The 26,085-nt window shown below is 40.2% G+C and overlaps 2 protein-coding genes across 2 annotated transcripts in view; one reads left to right on the forward strand and one right to left on the reverse strand.

Annotated features, from left to right (window-relative positions):
* The window catches only part of LOC124280109 (mitofusin-2-like), a 357,012-nt gene that overhangs the window by 165,080 nt on the left and 165,847 nt on the right, over positions 1-26,085 (reverse strand). The gene's annotated exons all lie outside the window — the stretch shown is intronic.
* LOC124280111 (centromere protein S-like) lies at positions 14,532-20,176 on the forward strand. The gene is made up of 4 exons (XM_046716001.1): positions 14,532-14,581; positions 17,356-17,595; positions 18,773-18,839; positions 20,005-20,176. The coding sequence occupies exons 1-4, from the start codon at positions 14,532-14,534 to the stop codon at positions 20,146-20,148; spliced, it is 501 nt and encodes a 166-aa protein (XP_046571957.1). The 3' UTR covers positions 20,149-20,176.

Here is a 26,085-nt window from a genome sequence, read left to right on the forward strand (position 1 = left end):
CAGTTATTCTACGAGTAATGTTTTTTCTTGGGTTAAAGCTACATATTTGCCTACTCCCCGTGTTACCCGTGAATATCCGGGTTAGATTGATCTTCAGCAACTCATGCCTGTCGTTGTAAGGGATAACAATCAAGGCGGCCGGCCAGCACACAAAACATTCATCACGACGACTGCACAGGACAGAAGACAAGACGAGACTGATGCACACCCGCTAACAATACTCAGACGTGATTGGATCACCGTGTCACGTGTGTGATGCACGAGTATCGCAATACCTAAAGGGACCATCCGCCTCATGTTTACATCTCACACGTAAAAGGTGACTAACGGGATCGGGTGGTTAGGCTCGCTGACTTGGTTGACACATGTCATCGTTACCCAACTGCGTAGATCGATGTTCATGATGTTGATCACTGGTTTGTCTTGTCCAGACTCGATTATTTACAGACCGCCGTCATATTGCTGGAACAGTGCCGAGTGCGGTGTTAGACAATAAACCAAACCAACTCCCCATGTGAACTAACGTTGCCAAAATCCTATATTGTATTCTCTCTCGACGTCGGACTTCATTGTATCAGTGATGGAATTTTATACACCCTGTGCCTTCATCTGGTCCTTTTATGTGTGCATATTTCAAACATATTTATTTCTACTACTATGTGAAAAAGATATTGTTCTAAATGTATGTGCCATAGTCTCTCATACTTCTACAAGAATGGCCTGTGTACATATACTTATATGTCTGTCTGTCCCCATATCCCAACTATCGACTTCAGACAGTGCCATAATTCATCGACCGACGTGGTAGGTGTGTTTAACAAAAACGTAATAAAATTATTACTTGGGGAATAAAGCACTATATCATAAAACACCTGTATAAATATAGTTTAGATTGGGAGTTGAGAAGTTGGACGTAAGAGGGTTGGGAAGTTGATTGCCTATAAGTTCAACTAAGTAAGTAGTGTAAGGTACTTTGTGACTTATTGTGCAGAACAGTTAAACTGTTGCTGATAAGCTAATAAGGAGTCTACTAAACAGATGAAAAGGGGTTAAATGTTAAAAAGTAGGGCTGGGGAGGCAGGGTACATTGTTTATATTTTCATACCCAGTCTGGTAGTTACTGAGTAATTTGGGTTCTTCTAGTAACTACTAGGTAGTAGTGTTTGCACCTATGGCTTTTGTTACATATTGCGATGAGTTTAGTTGGGGATAGGGAAGGACGGGAGCGACACAGTGTGTACATTATAAATGTTTTGTAATGTGTAGGAGGGTTTATTTGTCTGCATCCCAGTGAATGTCACCTATTGCTCCCATTCCATTTGAATCGTTTTGACATGAGTTGACCAACTTATAAACAAGATGATACAGGTAGATAGTTCCATATATTGAACGAGTTTCAAGTCCTCCTCTGGAAACGAAAGTGTTACGAAAGGTCAATTGGATACACGTGTCACCAATCAGCTTTTCAAAACCTATGCGACCACGTCCAGCTGTAGCCTTTACTTTACTTTTATTGTCAATAGACCACCAATGGTGGTATAAGAGTACATATCACACACATCAATTATTACATACAGTCAAAATGGCGGCGGAATATAACAATATATTGTAGAAAATCAGTTGTTGGTATAACATGTCTATTATCTAACTTTTGTTAGGAGAAAACTTGGGGGAAAAGATTGGTTTTGATAGATATTTTGATGGCAGAACAGGATTGAAATTGGCGGACCAAAATGTCGCTTATATTATAATAAAGAAGTTGTATATCCATATAACTTTACCCATTGTTCAGCACACCAACTTCTAAATTCCACTCAAAGAAGTTCACTAAATATGGCTAGACCAGCGTTTAACTGCGTACAATTTTCAGCTTTGATTACACGAACGTTTGACTGCATCATTTTATTTGCTTAGATTACACCATTGACTGTGGAATGGTTCTGTTCCTACATTGAGGTACCAAGGTGCTTTACTGTCACGTGCGTCTCCTCTATCTTTGGGTAGGAGCGATTTAGGTTCATGTAGGTGAAGATCTTCAGTTAATAAATTTCATCGTCTATATTAATTCAAAGAAACTACAGCTGTATTTTAAACATAAATGGTTAAGTTCCCATGCCTCATTTCTAATTCCTCCACATATAACCAAACAGCGAAAATTATAATTATTATAGAATTGTCTACATACGAATCATTTATAGTGTCACACACTTCTAAACTCTCTGAATGTGATGTATATGTAATAAACTGAGCTGCAAAAGAAACGCAAGTTCCAATTTGTTTGAAATGTAAGTGTAACTCACCATTCCATTAAGTAGGAATTGAACTGATGGCGTACAATATGGCGTCACAAAACAATGAACCTAAATCATCAATATTGCTCTTGGGCAACATATATTTCAATTTACACACTCACTCAGTGATTTTATTTTAGGATGATAGTTTGGATGTGGTTGATTGTCCTAGTGCTGGCCACTCATGGTGGAAATCACCATGAAAAGATACTCGTCTTATTTGTCATAGATCCCTCCCTTTCATCTGGCACTTCCGACACATTTGTCACACAATATCATAATTCAAAGAAAACCATAGAAAAGAACCAGTCTGACTACAAAATTCGTTAACTTTTGGAAGCAGTACAAATCAAGAAGATAGGATCCGCCCTCAACAGAGATGAAGGATAGTACTTTCCCAATGCCTACCATCACTTGATAAAGTAATCAATAATATTTCTTGTGTACATTATCTGTTTCAATTCAACTATGTACATCAACAGCATCCATTGTATACACATCCACCTGGCTTGTTATAAGTTCTAATTTAGTCATTGTATATCACCCTTCTGGCTTCCAATCAACTTACTCAATCTCTTATGTATACAAGCGTTGTACATCGACCTCATTTATTGTATAAACAACTCATTCCCTATTTACTGTAATAACAACTCATGTATATATTCTCTCAATGTGTTACTCATGTATCCTTTATTCAAGTCTGGGAGTGTATCAGAACCATGCAACTATCGTGGAATATCTCTTCTAAACATTTCTGGAAAATTATTTGCTAATATATTAGAAAAGCGTTTACGCGCCTGGGTTGATCTAAACGAGCTACTTGACGAGGCTCAAGCTGGTTTTAGATCCGATTATAGTACAACTGATAATTTATTTATATTACAGTCATTATGTACAAAGTACCTCTGCAGACCAAAAGGGAGATTCTATTGCACTTTCATCGACTTTAAGAAAGGCTTTGATTTTGTTGACCGTAAGAAATTGCTATTTATGTTACATACCAAAGGATGCCATGGCAAAATGTATAATATTTTAAGAAGCATGTATGACTCTGTTGCAGCCTGTGTTAGAACTAATTCTGGCAACACTGAATCGTTTAACACTTCCGTTGGTGTGCGACAAGGCTGTGTAATAAGCCCCGTACTCTTCATCTTCTTTATTAATGAACTTGTAGATGATATGTATAAATCGTGTAATAATGGAATATTTGTTACTCCCCAAATCAAAGATTTACTTTTGCTTCTCTTTGCAGATGATATTGTTACGTTTTCATTCATGGTAAAAGGACTGCAGAGACAGATAAATATTCTTCAAACATTTTGTGACACATGGGGACTAGAGTTGAATATGGAAAAATCTAACATAGTTGTCTTTAGAAATGGGGGTATAGTGGCACATTATGAAAAATGGTTATTCCGTGGCAAAAGTATTAATGTTGTTTCATATTATAAATATTTGGGTCTTCTATTTTCCAGCCGATTAAATTGGTCCATGGCATCTAAAACCCTTGCAGCACAAGCTAAGAAGGCATTATTTCCTATTTTAAACTGTTTAAGGCTAATAAGTTTATTTCATTTGACTCAGCTTGCTTACTTTTTGACACTAAAATAGCACCAATATTGTTATATGGATCTGAAATTTGGGGAGTAAACTATTTCGAAGCTATAGAAAATGTGCATGCATCATATTTTAAAAGATTTCTTACTGTAGGTAAATTTGTTTCCAACAAAGCCGTACTTGGCGATACAGGCCGCTATAGCATGCATATTGAGAGTCAAATGAGAGCTATCAGATACTGGATTAAACTTATAAGAATGCCTGATTATCGCTACCCCTATCAAAGCTTATCAATTATTATTATCCCTAGACAAACGTGGAAAGTATTCTTGGGCTTCTGGTGTCCGAAATGTGTTATTTTCAAGCGGGTTTTCTTATGTTTGGTTTAAGCAAGATGTTGGTGATATAAAAATGTTTTTGTTAACTTTTAAGCAACGAATAAAAGATATATATATTCAGAATTGGCACGCATCAGTAAATTCATCGAGTTTTCTAAGTCATTATTCACAATGTAAATCGATGTTCGGACCTGAAAAATATATTAGGGTCCTTAATGATAAGTCCCTTTTTAAGAAATTTTTGTAAATTTAGAATCTCTCTCTACATGCCTTAAAAATACAGCGTTATAGAAAAGATAAAAATACATTGGAAGATTTATCATGTTCTCATTGTTCTTCTGGTAAAACTGAAGACGAACGTCACTTATTATTAGACTGTGAGGCATTCTCTGCTGGCCGAAAGAAGTATCTAAAATGCTTTAATGATGCCCCACAAACGATATATAAAATACTTAATTCTAATAACGATGACACTATTAAATCAGCTGCCATTTTCATAAAACATTTGATGTCCATCCTTAAATCACATGTAAAACCATAATTTCGTGTCACGTGACCAATATTTGTTAAAATGAAAATTCAACTGTACTATGGGCCTCTGTGCCTACATTACTGAATAAAACCTGTCTGTCTGTCTGTCTGTCTGTCATGTATCACTTGCTTGACAACGACATTTGAATCTATGTCGAAACATCGCCTCCACAGAATAAAAGAAGTTGTATATCCATAATAATTGTCATTATTCTTCATCAACTCAACTTCTAAAATGCCCATTCAAAGAAATAATTCAATTCGTTGGTGTGATTAAGTTGGTTAAGACAATTCGAGTCCAGTCATGTCATAAAATATGTAATCCCTTAGTCACATCAAAAAAATGAACGTTTCCGTTATTTCACGATATGACTATTGCAAACGTGCAAATTGCATGCCAAAGGAAAATCTACATATGTATTAGATATTCTCTAAACGTCAAGTCATACAACGCCATTCATGGGCTGAAAACCATTTAATACTATCGAGAAATTACGATTGGCGACTGAGCTTCCGTTTGTAGTCGATCATGCGCAGACAGCCCTGAATTGTTGGTAATATCGCTTTCTCGCTTTCTCACTCTATCGCTTTCTCGTTTTCTCGCTCTATCGCATTCTCGTGCAATGATATCGCTTTCTCGTCTCGTGGTATCGCTTATTGGTGGCCTATTGAGAATAAAAGTAAAGTAAAGTCGCATAGGTTTTGTTAAACTGATTGGTGACACGTGTATCCAGTTAACCTTTCGTAACATTTTCTAGGGTAGGACTTGAAACTCGTTCAATATCTGGATTTATCTACCTGTATTATCTTGTTTATAATTTGGTCAACTCATGTCAAAACGATTCAAATGGAATGGGAGCAATAGGTGACATTCACTGGGATGCAGACAAATAAAAACATCTACACAACATTTATCATGTTGACACTGGAGTCGCTCCCGTCCTTCTCTATCCCCTACCAATTATGATAAACTAAACTCCTTACAATATAAAAGCCCCCACCCACCCCATCCCTAAAGTCATAGGTGTAAAGACTAGAACCTACTACGTAGTAGTTACTAGAAGAAACCAAATTACCCTAAACTACCAGGTGAACAAAAAGGCACACTTAAATTCAGAATAAACCCTTTAAAACATCCCTATCCAGCCACACATTACAGTGTATGCTCGATTATCCAGACTAACTCACAATGTCGAGTCCACATACCGCACGTTTCACAACCAAAATATAAACAATGTACCCAGCCTCCCCAGCCCTACTTTTTAACATTTAACCCCTTTTCATCTATATAGTAGACTCCTTATTAGCTTATCAGCAACAGTTTAACTGTTTAACTGCACAATAAGTCACAAAGTACCTTACACTACTTACTTAGTTGAACTTATAGGTAATCAACTTCCCAAATCCCAATCTAAACTAAATTATTTTCAATATACAGGTGTTTTATGACATTTTGCTTTATTCCCCAAGAAATAATTTTATTACGTTTTTGTTAAACACACCTACCACGTCGGTCGATGAATTATGGCACTGTCTGAAGTCGATAGTTGGGATATGGGGACAGACAGACATATACATATGTACACAAGCCATTCTTGTAGAAGTATGAGAGACTATGGCACATACATTTAGAACAATATCTTTTTCACATAGTAGTAGATATATATATGTGTGAAATATGCACACATAAGAAGACCAAATGAAAGGCACAGGGTGTATAAAATTCCATCACTGATACAATAAAGCCCGACTGGGAGTTCGTTTGGTTGGTCTGTTGTTTAACACCGCACTAGGCAATATTACAGCTATATGGCGGCGGTCTGTAAATAATCGAGTCTGGACCAGACAATACAGTGATCAACATCATGAGCATCGATCTACGCAGTTGGGTTACGATGACATTTTCAACCAAGTCAGCGAGCCTGACCACCCGATCCCGTTAGTCACCTTTTACATCAAGCATGAGTTGCTGAAGACCAATCTAACCCGGATCTTCACGGGTAACATAGGGAATGTGTAGCTTAGCCCAGTGATAAACAGGGCTCATAAAACAGAAGTCATAAAATACCTTAAAGTATTCAAGAGAATTTATGGATGTCAACTTCTGTATTTGTGGAACTGGAACACGAGTATATTCTTATCCTTCATCGGGTGAATGAAGAGACTAGAAACGAGGAAACAGAAAGCTAAAGACGTACATTTGAAACAACAGTGATAAGATAACAAGGGAAGCCAGTACTTAATTAGCGCTAAATTGGTAGGGTGGATGGACAAATGGAATCCAGGGATTGTTAATCCAGGCACGAATAATGACATAACAATGGTGGCATTTAACAAGGGAAATGACAATAAAGAAATGCAAGCCAGGAATTAATCCAAGCCTAATTAATGATGTAAAATAAATTAAAGGATTGTTATCCTTTTTATAAAGAAAGAAAGCACTCATTTATTTCAACGAAAACACCCTCAGTTTCTGGAGTTATTGTTGGCTTATTGTTTGGACAAGTTAAAGGATTAATTACAAAAATGCCACAGAATTTGAAAGCATGTTCATTTTGTTTCTATACGACTAAACCAAATGACAATAAAGCCTTCTGTTGGATTAAATCATACGCAGGTTAGACGTGATGTGCAGACAGGACAGTATATCGCTTTCTCGTTCTATCGCTTTCTTGCTCTATTGCTTTCTTGCTCTCTCACTTTCTCGCTCTATCGCTTTCTAACTTTCTTGCTTTCTTGCTTTCTCACTCTATCGCTTTCTCGCCTTGGTATATCGCTTTTTCGCTCTATCGCTTTATTGCGTGATGGTATCGCTTTCTCGTCTCGTGCTATCGCTTACTCGTCTCGTGTTATCGCTTACTCGTCTCGTGTTATCGCTTTCATTCATTATCGCTTTCTCGCTCTATTGCTTTCTCGTCTTGGTATATCGCTTTTTCGCTCTATCACATTCTTGCTCTATCGCTTTCTCGCCTTCGTATGTTTCTTTCTCGCTCTATCGCTTTCTCGCTTTATCACTTTATTGCTTTATCGCGTGATGGTATCGCTTTCTCGTCTCGTGCTATTGCTTTCTCGTGTCGTGCTATCGCTTACACGTCTCGTGTAATCGCTTTCTCATCTCGCGTTATTGCTTTCTCGTCTCGTGCTATCGCTTTCTCGCGTGGTGTTTTCGCTTTCTCATCTGGTGTAATCGCTTTCTCGTCTCATGTTATCGCTTTCTTGTCTCGTGTTATCGCTTTCTCGTCTCGTTATATCGCTTTCTCGCTTTCTCGCATCCAAATTTTAAGGCGCAACAAAAGTCCATAGACCTAAGTCAAAAGGGCCATAACCAAATTCCCAAAAGAACATACAAACCAATATATATTTTATGTTTAACTACTATATATTGTGTTTGTATCAATATGTAAATAGGTATTTCGGCGGTGGGGTAGTACGCTCTAATCACAACTGATTAAACATTAATCTTGCTGAGATTACTAACTAGTGAAATTGACACCCACGACTGTTTAAAACTCTTGTAATCATTACAGAAACAGATGTATGGTTGACTATACTCACAACATAAACACTTAACTACTACTGTTTATCTTTATTCCCCCATATTACTGATTTTGGAGTTGGTACTGAGGAAAAATCGTGTCATTTTCCTTTGTACTGTACTTTGGATTTTGACACGGCTTTTTGTCTGAACCAGTTAAAGAGCAGTCAGCACTACAGAATGACACCCCAAATGATGATAGTGTAAATTGGTACAAATACTTATGGCACAGAGATACTATTTTTTTACATAAATTGTTTAGTAATCTCCAGACATCTCTTAATACACTCTTTGATCTTATAGCCACTAACACAGACCATGCACTATCTTTGCCAGTAAATGTTATACATAATGCAGCAGATCATACAAAGAAACTTTATAAAGGTGTATTCACACAGAGATATATTACACAACCACCGTTGTGGGATGGTGAGTTAAGCATGATAAATATGCGGCATTACGTGCACACAGGGACCATAAGCATGATATTAATGTTTACAAACAATACCGACACACTTTCAAGCAGCTCTTTACGAAAAAGAAAAGGAAATATTTACAAACACACAAAGATGAATTAACTGCAGCTAGATCAGACCCTAGACTATTTTGGAAACTTATCAAACTAAATAGAATGTCAAGTTGTATTTCCCAACAAATAACTTGTAAACAATGGCATGATCACTTCCGGACACTATTCACTGCAGACAGAAATAGTCAACCCCAACACAGTTAACGGTCTGACACTCAATCCCTTACAGGTACACTCAACCAGCCTATAACACAACAGGAAGTTATGTCTCACATTAAACAGCTAGCTAACAATAAGCCACCCGGACCAGGTGGTATTGAAAACGAATTTCTTAAAGTTTCTAAAGATTATATTACACTCATTCTTACAAGATTATATAACCGCATACTCGACGCTGGTCATTTTCCATCTGCCTGGGGAAAAATCATTATATGCGGGTTATTATAATCAGGTAACAAATCAGATACAAACAATTACAGGGGCATCTCACTCATTCATCATTCATTATTCATAGTCTGATTGAGCGTCCTTGGAGCTTGTCGCTGTTTAAACACGGAGCAGCATCGGCGGATCACATCAATTGACCGACCCTGGCGTCGCCATCTTTATTCAATCCCTACCTCAAACCCAAGCAAAAGACAATCGCAAAAAGTCTCGACCAGGGCGCCTAGCCACCGGCACTCCGGGCTCTCGCACAACCACTAAACTGCAAGTACTACTTGCCTATCTGTATATACCCTCCATCTAAATCAATTCGAATCAACTAAGTGTAAATACCATCAAATCATCATCAAATTGTTTTGTAAATATTTCATTTTCATCCTTAACCGTGTATGTATATATTGCTCATTTTGTATATATTGTATGTACCACAACCCCAACCCCACCCACTGTGCCCCTCAACTATCACCCCTCCCCTCCCCACTCCCCAACATGTCATCCCCACTACCATCCACATCACTATTTTCAACACCAAACAAGGACTTCCCACAACTCACCCGCCCAAACAGCATTAGTCCAATTCCCATAAATTTTGGCACAGACCTCGAACACTTCCTCCCATCTCAACCTATGGAAACCACCAAATCCCCACCTCCACCACCACAATCCCTATTACACAACCCAACAAAAAACGCCCCCACATCTCACCTGAAGCCTCACAACACTCTAACAAGAAAACATGTGACAAGGATACACCACCCCAACCACTACCCACCAAACACCTACTACTTGCATTCCCCACAAACACCAACACACCACTTAACCAAACATACTCTTCCAACAAATTCTCCCTCTGTCTCAAAAAACAAACTGTCACATACAAATACATCAACTTCGGCGGCAGAGGGTTTAAGGTCACACTTCCAGATGAAACATCACTTAAAAATACACTCTAACACACACTCATCGACGGCAACACAATAAAATGGGAATATCCAAGGTGGCAGACACAAACACAGGGCGTAATACACATAGATAACAGGGAAACACCAGCAGACACACAGGGAAACACCAGCAGACACACAGGAATATATCCACTTTGCCAACAACATCAGCACCCAACCCAAAATCATTGATTATAAAACCATTAACACAAAGCAGCCATCCGCAACAAAGCCAAACACCCAAATCACTTTTCTCACGTTTCAGTCCACTATAGTACCCAACTTCATCACTTTCAGAGCACTCAACTACAAAGTTCATCCACTTCCGCAAAAAACCCAACCAATGCAAAAACTGTTTTCAATACAACCACACAACAGACAATTGCGGAAACGGCTCACTATGACCACGGTGTGGGTCAGTCATGCACGACATCACAGAATGCACACTCGCTACATACTGCATACGCTGCGAAATACATGGACACTAAGCAAATCAAAACACATGCCCCATAAAACAGACACAGATACTTAAACTTAAAGGTCACATGCAACCAAAACGTCAAACATAATTAAAACACAATTATCACTTATTCATGACATATAATATACATTGTTGGTTATAAAAAACCATATAAACAAAATTATACGCGTACAATCGCAAATCAAAAGTGCAATATTGTGTACTTGGGTTTACTTCCCTCGAAACGAAGCAGCCGGGATACCGAACCCAGTCAGAGCGGGTGGGTGTGCACTCAAGTGTAACGGCTGGTTCATTTGCAGATGCCCTCACGGCTCATTGTGAGTGTATATATATAGAGATGTTGGGTTTTGTAAATACATGCTCATTTTTGGTGTATAACATTTTGCAGTCAACAGACATCATAACATGACATGTGTTCAAGTATCACACCTGCCTGTCTGTGTAATTACATAGTGTGACAGAGACCGAACTCGGGCCATAATCAATGCGTTTTGTTTATGGTGTATAGCCTGATTGGTGTTAATTTCAAATTGCATGTGGTCAGTGATCGCAGTTGTGTACTGAATATTGTCATTAGCAGACAGGCAGGCAGACACACAGGTGTCAATAAAACAAGACATTGAGTTTTGTCTGTGACAACGACATATCTATATCACAGTTAGAAATTCTGTCAACGCTAAATAATGACATTGCTTTTAAGTATCGAACTGAGAAAGTGACTCGGTAAGAAGAACGTGTGGTGAAATAGACAAATGAAATTATATAAACAGTTTATTTACTGTCATAGCATATAAAAAGCTCGCGCCTGTGAGATATCAACAAAACATTAGGAAAATAGCTCACACCAAAGCCTTCACCGAGTATTCACCGGACAACCCGCTTCCAAGCTGCGCGAACCTATTTCACTGTGCACGTGCTATGAGCGCAGCCCAGCTGTTGAAACCAGTTTTCCCCCGAAAAGTCGGGGGAAAAATAGTGAATCGTATGAATTCCGATTTCGCGCGGTTTTCTTCATTGCGTTATTTTTCAACTTTATAAGTTGAATTTGCATTTTTGATGATTTGTTTCGGTAAGTCCATACTGAAAGGTATCAGAATCTGCAAAGTTGTGTTTTACGTTGCATGTGACCTTTAACAAGCACCTCAAACACACTGACCTACCCAAACCAGCAGCCTACAACCACAGAATCAACTACTCTCTCCTCTCGCTATCATCCTCTACCCCCTCCAACACCTCCAGCCCCCTACCATCCCCCACTCGCCCCACCAAATCCCATAAATCCCGCCCACCTCCATCCCTACCTCACTCCCAACCCCCTCCCTCCCAAACCAATCAACCCACCCCCAACACCCTAACCCACCCGCCCCAAACCAACCAAACCCAAGCCCAAACCCAATCCCAAATACCCACCCCCAAACTCCCAACCCACTAAAAAACACTACTACCAGCCCCAACCCCATCCCATCCAATCCACACAAAAACACCGCTCCAAATCTGCACCCCCACCCCCAAACCCCCAAACCAACCACTCCCTCCTACATCCTCCATCCCCAGCCCGCATTCACTGCATCTCCAAAACCACGCTCACTCAAACCTAAAAAAACCACTACACCTGCCTCTAAAATAAACCTTACACTCACCCCACAAAAAATCAACCACAACCTCAACCTCATCATCGAATTCATTACAGCAGCAATCCTCATGCAAAACCCAACAGCCAAAAAACTACATAACATCGCACGCAAAAACAAAACTTATCACAAAAGTCTAGCCAGCCTCATCATTGCAGTCAAATCCCTCTCTTAAATAAGTCACCACCAAGCTACTCTAGCAACTAACCTCTCAATCAAAATTACTGCTCCACCCATGACTTTTTCTTCCAAATTGCTGCAGTCATGGCTCTGATGCAATGGAATTGTAACGGCCTTCGAGCAAACGGGCATGAGCTTAAGGCACTCATCACCCAAAACAAAATTTCGCCCCAAATAATTTTCCTACAAGGGACAGAATTATCACCCAAATTCGCCTTTAAAATTCCAGGCTACAGTTACATCAGGAAAGACAGACCTCGGCCAATAAACCTTCCATGACCCCCTGCTGGGGGCCTGGGCATATTTATCTCAAACAAACTAAACTATTCAGAAATTGATATTCCAACCACTAATCTAGAAGTCCTGGCTATCAAAACAACAATTAATAATAAACTACTAACCTTTATAAATGTTTACAGAAGACCCTCCATTAAACTTATATCTCAAGATTTGGACAACATAGCAAGATTCTTAACGCCCAACACCTTTATCCTTGGAGACCTAAACTCTCACCATCCATTATGGGGCACAAAACCCTATACTGATAACAACGGCTTTCTCCTATCAAACTGGCTAGACGACAAAAACCTCATCACCCTAAACGACAACCAACCCACCAGATACCCTCTTTTCCACGTCCAATCACCTACAGCAATCGATCTAACCATCACCACACCTACATTATCAAAATCTTGTCTATGGGAGGTACACTCAGACACCTGGGGCAGTGACCACTGCCCCATCAAAATTACCATATCGACATTACTTGCACCAGAACCACAAACAAACCCTAATATTACCCCCACCCCCAACACAGAAATCAAATACAACTTACACGAAGCAGATTGGAATACATTCACTAAACTATGCAAACAAGTAGACCCATCTAACATTATTAACACCGATACAGAAACTTTTAACACACATCTCACCAACACCATTATTGACATAACAAATAAATGCATACCCACCTCTCGGACAACCCAAGCACAGAAAACAGTCCCATGGTGGAGCCCAGATATTATTAATGCAAGAAAGGCACGAAAAAAGGACCTCAACAAATCAAAGAGGGACCGTTCAAAATTATATTTGGCCAAAAGACTCAGAAACGACACTAAACAACTAATCAAGGCAGTAAAAAAGGAACATTGGAAAATTTTTTGCTCAACCCTGAGGCTAAACCAACACAACTCCAGAAAAACTTTTCGAAACTAGCAGCTCCACCAACTACACAGCACACTTCCAAAACATCATCAAAAACCAACCACCCTACTCACCAGAACCACCCCATTCACACCTACCCATAAACAAAAACACAAATATACACGAACTCAAGGCAGCCCTTAAACATAAAAAACAGCCTCAGCCCCTGGTCCAGACAACATCACATCCACCATACTCAATAAACTACCACCAAACATGCTCAACTTAACACTTACATTATTTAACCAAATCTGGACCACAGGAAAACAGCTAAGGTGGTGCCAATCTTAAAGCCGGGGAAACCCATCAACTCCCAAGATTCATTTCGGCCTATATCACTCACTTCACATCTATGTAAAACACTTGAGTCTATAGTAAATAATAGACTAAAACACCAAATTCTAACCCATAACTTAATTAAGCAGGACCAGAGTGGCTTCACTCCAAATAGACAAACTTTAGATCATATTTTACATTTTGAACATGATATAAAGGTAGCACAAGCACAAAAACAATACACGCTGGCCATTTTTATTGACTTTAGCAAAGCTTTCGACATGATCTGGCACAACGGCCTTATCCAAAACTTACAGGAAAATGCCATACACGGGCGTATTCTAAATTTCATACAGGCATTCCTTAACAATAGACAAATAATCGTCAAATCCCACAACACCATCTCGGACCCTTTTCCACTAGAAAATGGAACCCCCCCAGGGGAGCATAATATCCCCAACATTATTTAACTTCATGATTAACGACATATTTCCGGACAAGTGGCCAGAAATTTCTACTGCTAAATTTGCTGATGACATTTCATTTTGGATATCATCCACTTCAGGAAACCAAGCCACAATCAAAACTCAAAGAATGCTAAACCACATCCAAAACTGGCCCAAAAATGGGGGTTCCATATTAAGGTAAAAAAACCGTGGGCATCTTATTAAAAAAACAAAGAATGCAAAATTATACACCCTAACTACACCTTAATAACCAGGAAATCAAGTTCAAAAAGAGGCAAAATTCCTAGGTGTAACTTTTGACCAACACATGACATGGACACCCCACATTAATAATTTGGTCAACTCATGTCAAAAAAGACTTAAATCTCAAGCGAGCTATCAGTGGTACCAACTGGGGAGCCGACAAACAAACACTTATTAACATATACAAAACTCGTATACAGTCTAGACTGGACTACGCCGCTCCGGTCCTCCACTCCCTCTCCCCATCCAACCTACAAAAACTTAATTCCATACAGTATAAAGCCCTTAAGCAAGCCCTAGGCACTAGGACTGGCACCTCCCACAACACTCTTCTCCTACTTACAGACATCCCTTCAATCAAAACACAAATAAACCAAACTGCACTCAATTACTGGGCTGGGGCCCAACACAACCCAATATACAACTTATTTCAACTAAATACACCAACACTAAAAAATCCACTATCAAAAAATTTAAAAACAACCTAAACAAAGCCCCTCTACTCACTCACCTCAACAATCTGCTTCACTCACAACATCTAAACAACATCCAGCACACACCTCCCATAACAAGCTACATTCATGACAAACCTCCACCCTCTACAGATACTACCCTGGCAGAAACACTTCAAAATCTCCCTAAAAACACCGACATTCACACCAAACCAAACCTCATCCAAACCCACATCAACCTAAATTACCCCCAATCACACCCACATATATACAGACGCATCAATCGGTACAAACAAACGCACAGGCATAGGCATCAACGTACAACAAACATCCCCCTTAACAACAAACCTCCACTATACAAACCACACAACCATTAACACAGCAGAATTAACAGCCATCTTAACTGCACTCCACCTAATCCCCACTATGCACCACACCAACATCTTAATACTCACAGATTCCCTCAGCGCCGTCAAACAACTCCAAAACGAGCACTCGAAATCACGTAACGACCTAATACACAACATTATTATACAGATTCACTCATTACTTCAATTAAATAAAAACATAACATTAATGTTGATACCAGCTCACACCCACAATCAAGGAAATAATACAGCAGACACAGCAGCCAAACTAGCCACCACTCATAACTCTCCAGTCATACAATTCCACACATCCAAAACAGAAATCAAACAACTCATTAAATCTCACACACTCATCCAAAACTACCAACACAACTTCAATACAAACAAATCCATCTGGGTTAAAGCCATCATAACCAAACCTATCACAAAAACCCTCACGTACTGAAACAACAAACACATAGACATACTTATCACTAGACTAATCACCGGCATAACAAACTTAAACCACCCATTATACAAACAAAATAGACACCAAGATGGACTATGCACACAATGCAAACTACCCGAAACAATTGAACATATATTTTCACACTGCCACCTGCAACAAACAAACATCAATCAGTTACATAACTCCATACCAAGCAAATACAAACATACACCTCCTACTCAACCCACACAAGCCACCCAACATTTTCAACGCTATAACCACCTCTCTCACTAACTCCAACCTCATAAGTAAAATTTAGGCCATCCCAAACAAATTCTATATAAACATAACCTAATCAAATTTCTCACCTTACCCACCACTATCTAGAAAAGGGATCCAAATTCTCATTTCCCAGCGCGTCCGTCTTCTCTCTCTCATTTCGATCCGGTCTCCCACACATAGCAAGCACGCTCAACCCTCTCCGCTCACATCCAACACCGCAACCGAAAACATTACATAACACCCCTTCCACCCACCCACTCAAACCAGTCTACTACCGCCACAACCCATACCTAAACCAATATATACAAGCAGCTTTACTACCGTCCACCTCTCCCCATATCCAAACCTTACTCATCTGCCACACCTCTAACTCAGCTAGGCATCAATCGCCCTATAACCACCATACACAGCCGGTGTCTTCTCATGAAGTCACCAGTAGGGGAACACTATTCGCACTAAGTCACTGGCGATTTTGCTTTGAAGTTTCTAATCCAATCAGGATTGACGGATTAGGGATTAACGGATTAGTCAGTTGGTCAGTGGAGCGAAAGACGCTAATGAGCTGAACGGTTAACTGTAAATTACATGACATTTATTAGTGACCTCTGTTCAACAATTTTATGACAAATATAAATAGATGGTACGGACCACTTTCGTCACTAAGTCCTACCATGGCAAATGCAAAAGTTCATCCCAATCCCAATCCGGATTAGTAAATTTAATCTGACTATTATGTCCCGTAATTGCAATAATTGACTATTTAGCGAAATTTACCCAGTAGGGATAAGCGTTTTACCAAGTTGGTGACTTTATGAGAATAAACCGCTATTTCTCCCCCTTCCCAAGCTATCACTAAATCAACACGACATTCCCTAACACAATTAACAATATGTGGAAACTTAATTTGGTCTTGATGCAAGACTCGAGGTCGCTGAACACTTACCCAATGCGGGTATCGGACGACTGACGATTCCCTACCTCGGGTAGGCCTATATAGCCGACATCGGGCCACGTGACTGGGGAAATCCAGATTTCGGCCAATGCGCACGCTCCTTACATCTCTGCCCCTCAAGATGGCAGAGCATGCAAGGAAGCATGACATCGTCATGTCTCCCCGGCCACGAGGTCCGCATGGGCCTAAGCTTCTACATATGTAGACACATGTGACTACAAATGTAGGTACTACGTCAGCCGCCCACCCAACTACCTAACCTACCCCACCCACTATGAAACTTTTGTATTTACTGTACTTTTATACCCCGAGACGCCCACATGTGTCAAGATTCTTCAGAGGCTGAAAGCGGCAGTACATTATACTGTGGTGAGGATATGTCGGGAGGTTGGTGATGACCTGGATGTCTCCATCAACAAGCAAGTGATGGCCTGCATTGCAGAGACAACGTGGAGACAGTTTGCAAGGTAGGTGAGGTGAAATTGGATTTAACGTCGTGCTTGAGAATATTTCGCTCATATGACGACGTGCATGCGTGTGTGTGTATGTGCGGCTGCTTGTACTAGCCCAGACTTAAGCTGGCTTTATAGTGCTAGCCCACTGAGACCATGCCGCAGTGAAGTATGGATACCCCACTCAGACACATTATACTGACTCCAAGCCGACCAGTCCTTGTTGTACCCATTAATGCCGAGCGCCAGGCAGGGACCAACAAGTACCATATTTTAACGTCTTTTGATATGACGCGACCTTCTGCTCTCCGGGCGGACGCTCTAACCACTACACCACGGAGGCGGTCGTTTGCAAGGTAGGGAGAAACAGGATACATTCACTGTGTTTATCAAACTTTTGAGCATATTTTTAAAAAAAGACGATAAGCATCCTTATTGTGATAAATATCTCTGTTGTTGTGGCACGTTCATGTTTGAAAGTATCATTTTCATATGAGAAATAAGGCAGTATAGTTTCAATGAGAAGATGGATAGGGAACCCTGTTCAGAGACCTGACTCCTGACAAAAAGTTTATGGCTATGGTCCAACTTTACACTGAAGCACATTTTAGCTGTGGCGTCTGTTCAGACAAGGGACTCCTGAAATATGCCTTATTTTCGCTCAACAGTGAATGAAGTCTTATAGTCTTTATTCATGTGAATGTAGGCCATCGGCCCATGCAACAACGTTATACATTGGCAGCCTTCAAGCTGCAGCGACGACGATTGTTAGCATAGAAGATGAACATGGCAAGATTTCTTAAAACAAGAGGAGTAGGCTTGGCTATAGCTTTACTCATCAGTCGAGTAAATTTACACAAGGTTGGAGTACCTGACAGTATCAGATGGTAAAATGACCGCCTGTCATTTTGTCCACTAAAACGCAGTGTTGGTTCAATGGTTGTTGTGCGACCCTTGGAGCTGAGAATGAAGGAGCCCTAATTAGGGAAACGCCCAACTTGCTGTGCATACCAGAAATGATATTGAGTTAGAATCCCAGAGTGACTGTAGTTAAATGATCAGGGTTGTCAACACCTTACGTATGGCTATCCTTCTACATAAATGATAAAGCTCTCAAGTCATGATGTAATTGTACTGTTCAAAACAGTGTTACTCACTTACTGAACTCCTGTTACCTTCACTATTCTTCCAGGCATGCCAAGCGCAGCACAGTGTTACCTGAAGACGTAAAGCTCCTTGTGAGGAAAAGTCCAAAATTGGTATGTTATTATCGAAACCACCCTTGAAGATCTGGGTCAGAACGGGTCTTCAGCACGCCAGCTTGTCATAAGAAGCGATTAACTGGATTATTTCATCAGGCTCACTGCCTTGGTTGACATGTGGTGTCATATCCCAAGATCAGTGCTCATGATGTCAATCATTGGATTGTCTGGTCCTGACATGATTATATACTAGACTGCCATTACATAGTTAGAATATTGTTGAGTGCGGTGTTAAGCAACAAATAAAACTACTATTGTAAAAGTTGTTGTCATACCCCATAAATGCAAACCTAAAGCTGAACCCATTTCACACATTTTGTTAATATTCCATCACCAGCAAAACTGACAGCTTTGTATTAATGTGTAGTCCTTGACAGTTAAGTAGGAGGCATTTCCAGTTAACAAGGCCTTCCCCCATGAGTGTGCCAGCCCTAGTCTGTAAAAACTGCTACAGTTGTTGCTGTGATCATTCAGTGTCAGAAAATTTAAAATAGAAATGCATGATTCCAAATACCCTTAATTCACAATTATGTTCAAGAGACCATGTATTACTAATAAGTATTACATTGCAGTAGGCATCAATTCTGGCTGATGTCATGCCATATCAAGCGTACACCAAGCCAATCAAATATTGATCATTGTTTGCATTTCTGTTTGCACCGAAATCAGTCCAAAACAATCAGTAGCATGTTTACTGAACAAGATAACAAGCGATACACAAAACATAATTCATGGAAGACCAAAGGGTGGTTTTTGGCTCTCAGATAAGACAAATTGTCTTGGGGCTGGTTCATACCTCTAGTTACCCAACAAATGTTAGGGTGATGGATAAGACATATGGTTGTGTAGGCTGGTTAATACCTCTCTGTTTGCCAACAAGTGTTAGCCAGTGAAGATCCGGGTTAGAATTGATCTTCAGTAGCCCATGCTTGTTGTAAGAGGCAACTAATGGGATCAGGTGGTCAGACTTGCTGGCTGGGTTGACACATGTCATCATATCCCAGTTGTGTAGATCGATGTTCATGCTGTTGATGTCTGGATTGTCTGGTCCATTTGTTTACAGGCCGCCGCCATATGGCTGGAATATTGCTGAGTGTGGCGTAAAACTATACTCACTCACTCACCAACAAGTGTTAAGGTGTCAGGTGTGTGTTGTCCCCAGCTGGAACACATCAACTCGCTCCACAGACAGCTCACAGCCAACAAGGAGGAGCCCAGCAGGAAGAGGGGAGCCAGGCCGAACAAGAAGAAGTCAGTGGCTGCAGCAGAATCCAACTATGAGACAGATGAGAACTCCAATATGTAGGATTTTAAAAATGCCGATATTTAGAACATTGGTGTTGTCATTTCAGGAGGACTGATGAGAACACAAAACAAGAGTCATCAGAAGATGACATATCCCCCCGGCCCCCACATCTTTGAAAGAACAAATCATCTGACAGTTACTTAAAGTCCAGCTTGATTTTAGACTAAGTGCAAATCGTTTCCATGGAAATCATGAAAAAATAAATGACAAAAATCTGCAAATAGCAAAAGGCACCACTTTGGCATCTGCCTCACATATCTGCCAATTTTGCTGAAAGATATTTAGGAGTTTTCCAGTTGTGTTCCGGAAACGAAACCCATCCCTTCCTTTTTGAGACTAAGTCCGAATCATTTCCATGGAAACCGAGAAAATATAATAAATCACAAATATCTGCAAATAGCAAAAGGCACCACTTCAAGATCTGCCTCACATATCTGCCAAGTTTTGCTGAAAGATATAGAGAGGTTTTTGAGTTGTGCTCCGGAAACGAAGCCCACCCCTCACTTTTGGGATTAAGTCCGAATCGTTTCCATGGAAACCGGGAAAAATAAAAATGCCAAAAATCTGCAAATAGCAAAAGGCACAACTTTAGGATCTGTTTGATATATCTACCATGTTTTGTTGAAAAATATTATACGGTTTTTGAGTTGTGCTCCGGAAACGAAAGCAATCCTTACTTTTTGAGACTAAGTCCAAAATGTTTCCATGGAAACCAAGAAAAATAAAAATGACAAAAATCTGCAAATAGCAAAAGGCACCACTTAAGGTTCTGTTTCATACATCTACCAAGTTTTGTTGAAAAATATTGAACGGTTCTTGAGTTATGCTCCGGAAACGAAGCCCACCCCTCACTTTTGGGACTAAGTCCGAATCGTTTCCATGGAAACCGGGAAAAATAAAAATGCCAAAAATCTGTAAATAGCAAAAGGCACCACTTTAGGATCTGTTTGATATATCTACCAAGTTTTGTTGAAAAATACTGAACGGTTCTTGAGTTATGATCCGGAAACGAAGCCCACCCTTCTTTAAGACTAAGTCCAAAACGTTTCCATGGAAACCGAGAAAAATAAAAATGCCAAAAATCTGCAAATAGCAAAAGGCACCACTTAAGGTTCTGTTCGATATATCTACCAAGTCTTGTTGAAAAATATCGAACGGTCTTTGAGTTATGCTCCGGAAACAAAATGATTACGGACGGACGGACGGACAGACGGACGAGGCGACGACTATATCCCACCGCATTACATGCCGGTGGGATAAAAAGAACTGACGAGGATGCCAATGTGCATGACTAATGAGAACATGCAAGGATGAGAATGTCAGTAACTGGGACTGATTTTGCCAGTGTATAGGATTTACAGGAAACAAACCAATAAGCATTGTTTTTGATACGCATTTCGACTGAAATACTCAACAAGTGGTTGGGCCAAAACAAATTTTGTTTTATCGTTTAGATTGTTATGAGCATCAGGGCTACAGATAAGGGGCGTACAGGCGTAATGTACGCCTCAAAATCAATTAAGTACGACATATTGTAAGATTTCAAGTGTATCGTGTACGCAAATTAATGCCTTCGTACGTCTAGCATTTAATTTCCGTGCGTATCGTACAAATGGAAATCTATTTCGGATAAATAATTTTGCGAAAGACGATTTGACACAAGGAAACCCCGAAAGTAGGAATCCCTTGCGTTGCCATGCAACGATATGCGTCACTATGTTTCGATTGGCTATAAACTACACTGTTCCTATTTATATCCAGTCGGACCTGACATTTCGCGCATCACACAGTTGCTCAGTTATTTCTCACGCGTCTTCAAATACAAATACATGGTTGGAAATAGTGATCGATGAATCGTCCAGACAAACCACATCAACTCGCTCACACAAAAACAGTACTCCTTCAAAATTCTCAGTACACCTCCACTTGCAATATGATGTGTAAGTACACTCACACCCCCAGAAGTTATCTGGAGCCCTGAGCATGAACCTTATAAACTTACCGGTATGTATTTACTAAAACCATGGATAATATGCTGCTGTTCGTCAAAATATTGATATTTATGCTTACCATGACTCCTTTACAATGAAACAAGTTACAATCATTAACTAAAGCTTTGCACAAATACGGGCTGTACACATAACATATCTTAAACCCTATCTATCCTCCTCAGACAGTGTGTGTTTTCTATTGACTCCTAGTTTCAACTGACAGACAGGAGAATTGCATCCAAAACCTTGACCACAACAACACAAATGTACAGGGCAGTGTGGCAATATAGGGGTCTGATGAGAATACTTTTGTGTTGGATTGATAACCCATCACTGTTCACTGCTTAAAGAGACATGGAACAATCCCATTGCACATCTAAAATTGGCAAGTTATGTGCGAAACTGTGTAATCACTGTGAAACAGTTCATGATGTATTTATCTAATTAAGCTATTATTGTCCTCTAGGACACTTTTTCAGATCAGATAAGGTGTTTGTTTTCTTTCTTTTTATACTCTGTACTTAATCGATTTATATTGGCTGTATATTTGCCTGTTAGTAAAACTGCCATGTAAATATGAAGTGACGGCTTTTGTTTCCTGTGCTGTGGTGAGAACATTCGAGTAGTCCATGTAACCTATATTTGCATAAAAGGTGTGCAGTACATCACACCTAGATGCAGTCTTGTCAATCAAAAGTGACGCATGCATCAATTTGAATCAATGAGAAGACCAGAATCGCTTTGTATATTTCTCAAGTCTCAATCTCTCGTGCCACGAATGACAGCAAGGGCGACAGCAATGCTACGGTATCAACACACCAAGAACCACCATCCATGAGCTCTACCACTCTATCTCGCCTACTTTTCTTCAAGAAGCTGCGAAAGTGGTGTTCGACTCTCAAGCTTTGTTCTCTTAACTCTCTTTCGATGGGATCACCACCTCCATCAGCTATGCTCGGTGGTAAAGCCAGAGGTAAGTCAAAACCATTTTGACAATCAGCTTTCAATGGCAAGTGTGAGGAAGCACTGGTAGTCCTGAAGGCGGAAGAGGAAAGGAGGTTTCAGGCACTGGAAAACACTACTCAAAAACTCCTCACTTCGAAGACAGTCTACAGTCTGCACTACAACTTAGTGGCCAGACATATCCCAGGGAAGGCCAACATGCCTGCAGACGCGTTATCACTCCTGGACAAGATTTTGACAACAGAATGGATGCTTCATCCAGGTGCCTTCAGGCAGATAGTGACCGAGTAGGAACAACCACACATAGATCTCTCAACCACCTGTTGCCGACCTGTATAAGACTGGGTTCAGATCCTCACACTTATGTAGTGGATGCCTCATCAACATTTTGGGAGGGAATGAGTGCCTATGTGTTTCCAAAAATGGCTCTGGTCCCACAAGTCCTAGCCAAGACCAGGAACCATCATGACTATGTACCTGGCCACCATGATCATGGTTTCCAGACCTACTGTCTCTACTGATCGATCTACCATTATGTCTTACTCATTGGCCAACACTTAGAAAACCACCAGTCAAACACATTCAATCGCAATTCACAACAGCTCGACCTACACTAATGGAAACTATCCAACGACATCTCTCGTCAGCGGGAGTTTCCTCAGCTATTGCGCAATCACCAAGAGCTTTGACATGTGTTCTCTCCCACTACAACTGAGCGCAATTCTTGCATTTGAGAATCGGGAACTGTAAGTGGATCCATAACCAACCCTTTAGATTGTGGAATTTCTAACAGGCCTTAGAACGACTTGCATTTCAGCTTGAAACTATATGTATGTATCACACAGCACTTGCATCCGTCTTCACCAAGCAAGGAGAACATATTCTTACCAGCCTGTTATGCTCGTTTGAACTGGAGGATATACCAAATCGGCGAATAACTACGAAATAGGATTTGTCAGTGGTTCGAACCCATGGACAAACCAAAACTATTCAATCTTGCTTGAAAGAGTGAATTCCTTATGGCTCTGGCTACAACCTCCAGGGTGTCAGAACTACATGCACTGGATGTCAGATGTATCACAATGAAGAATCCCCCCTGACCACGACTAAAACTATAATTCATGACGTTATCTGGAGTACCATTAACTGGAAGTGATGTCAAATGTTCAGATAATGGATTTGGTTGGTTTGTTGTTTAACCCTGCCATCAGCAATATTCCAGCTATAGGGCAGTTCAGATAGTGGAAGCGTTATCACTTCCAAGCATTAGGTCATAGTCCACCAAGACATGAAATCGAGCAGTAAGAGACATTCCCGAGTGCTGTCACAACTAAATGCAGGTCTATTTCTCTATACTGATGTCCAAAAGAAAGTTTACAACGTTTGCAAACACCCTGATATTCTTGAATACAGTTTGACCTTAGCCGTTCCCCTTCTCGCCTGTACACTCGTGCTCTACCTTCAGCATACATCAGGGAAAACCTGCTTTTATCCGAAAAGAAGACTCGCTGCCAGTTGAACACTTTGTGCCCACGTCAGTCTGTAACGTCGATGTTGCGGCCTCAGAACAATTCCACGATAGGGTCGATAGGCTTGGACACTAGGCCTGTAGATGTCTGTACACTGTCTGCCTGCTGATGCGATGTCCCAGTAACGTCGCTGCCGTAGATGGTGCAGTAGCGAAGCAGTCGAGATGAATGATGTGGTTACGACGGTCTTCGATGGGCGTGGTCACTCGGTGTCGGCCGCTGCGAGAGCTGGCTGACGTCGTACCTGTCTGTCTAAAACTTGCCATTAGTTGTAGACTGTTAAACGCCTGCTTTTGAAGTTTGTAGCAATGGCAGCGTAACTTGCTCGTTGATGGGCAATTCCTATGGCTCGCTCCCCGGAATCCCAGAGTACGTTTCACACAGAGTATCCATGTGAAAATGTATGAAGTCAGGGGAGACAACACCTTCGGAAAATTCTTGGGATAACCACGAGGGAGTAAGACAGCACAACACACGGATGTTTTAATTTTTTTTTATTCAAGCAAAATATCAGAAACACGTTTAAGGAAAATTGGCAATCAAGTGCTAAAGGTAGAATTCTAAGAATTATTATCATTGTCTTTTCAGCTTTCAGTCTTGGCTCGTCACGCCAAAGACCCGGGTTCGAATTCCCACATCGGTACAATGTGTGAAGCCCATTTCTGGTGTCCCCCGCCGTGATGTTGCTGGAATATTGCTAAAAGCGGCGTAAAACCAAACTCAGTCAGTCAGTCAGCTTTCAGTCTCCATTTTCAGTGGTTTTTAACAAATATGTTAAATAATATAATAGTAAGTTGTTGAATTGCAGTGTTGTTAATCATAACACAAATATCTTCTTAACAAGTGAATAAACATCACTTCCTATGGCAACAAAGCAAACAATTCTGTAATATTTACGACATGAAATAACCATAACTAGTCGACACCCAATATTCAATTACTGATATCATTTCATTTGTAAACAGTAAACATTCGGCATATGGCCCAAACATGGATAATAAGCTGCTGTTCATCAAAATATTAAGATTTATGCTTACCATGACTCCTTTACAATGAAACAAGTTACAATCATTAACTAAAGCTTTGCACAAATACGGGCTGTACACATAACATTTCTTAAACCCTATCTATCATTCTCAGACAGTGTGTGTTTACTATTGACTCCTAGTTTCAACTGAGAGACGGGAGAATTGCATCCAAAACCTTGACCTTATTTCTGACTGAAATCTCAAGTCTTGCTGAAACTGTAAATTAGTTAAGTAAGTTAGTGAAAGAAAATACTATTGCAGCCTTTAGGCGAAACATCCAGACTGATAAAATAGTCTGGATGTTTCGCCAGACCTCAAATTGGCCCAAGTTTCTGATTAACTATTTGTATATTTCACCTGTTGCACATGACATGGTGCTCTCGCTCTCTTTCTTACTATATTAGTTGGAACGACTATATTTTTACA

Source organism: Haliotis rubra, unplaced genomic scaffold (assembly GCF_003918875.1).
Source record: "Haliotis rubra isolate DU_JTF1 unplaced genomic scaffold, ASM391887v1 Scf260, whole genome shotgun sequence".
NCBI lineage: Eukaryota > Metazoa > Mollusca > Gastropoda > Lepetellida > Haliotidae > Haliotis > Haliotis rubra.

Excerpts from the sequence above, each read along its gene's own strand:
- LOC124280111 (XM_046716001.1), top strand. The coding sequence starts at position 14,532 with ATGCTAAACCACATCCAAAACTGGCCCAAAAATGGGGGTTCCATATTA. Across the intron at positions 14,582-17,355 it reads AATGGGGGTTCCATATTAAG|GTACTACGTCAGCCGCCCAC; the intron begins GTAAAAAAACCG and ends CTACAAATGTAG. Across the intron at positions 18,840-20,004 it reads TGAGGAAAAGTCCAAAATTG|CTGGAACACATCAACTCGCT; the intron begins GTATGTTATTAT and ends TGTTGTCCCCAG.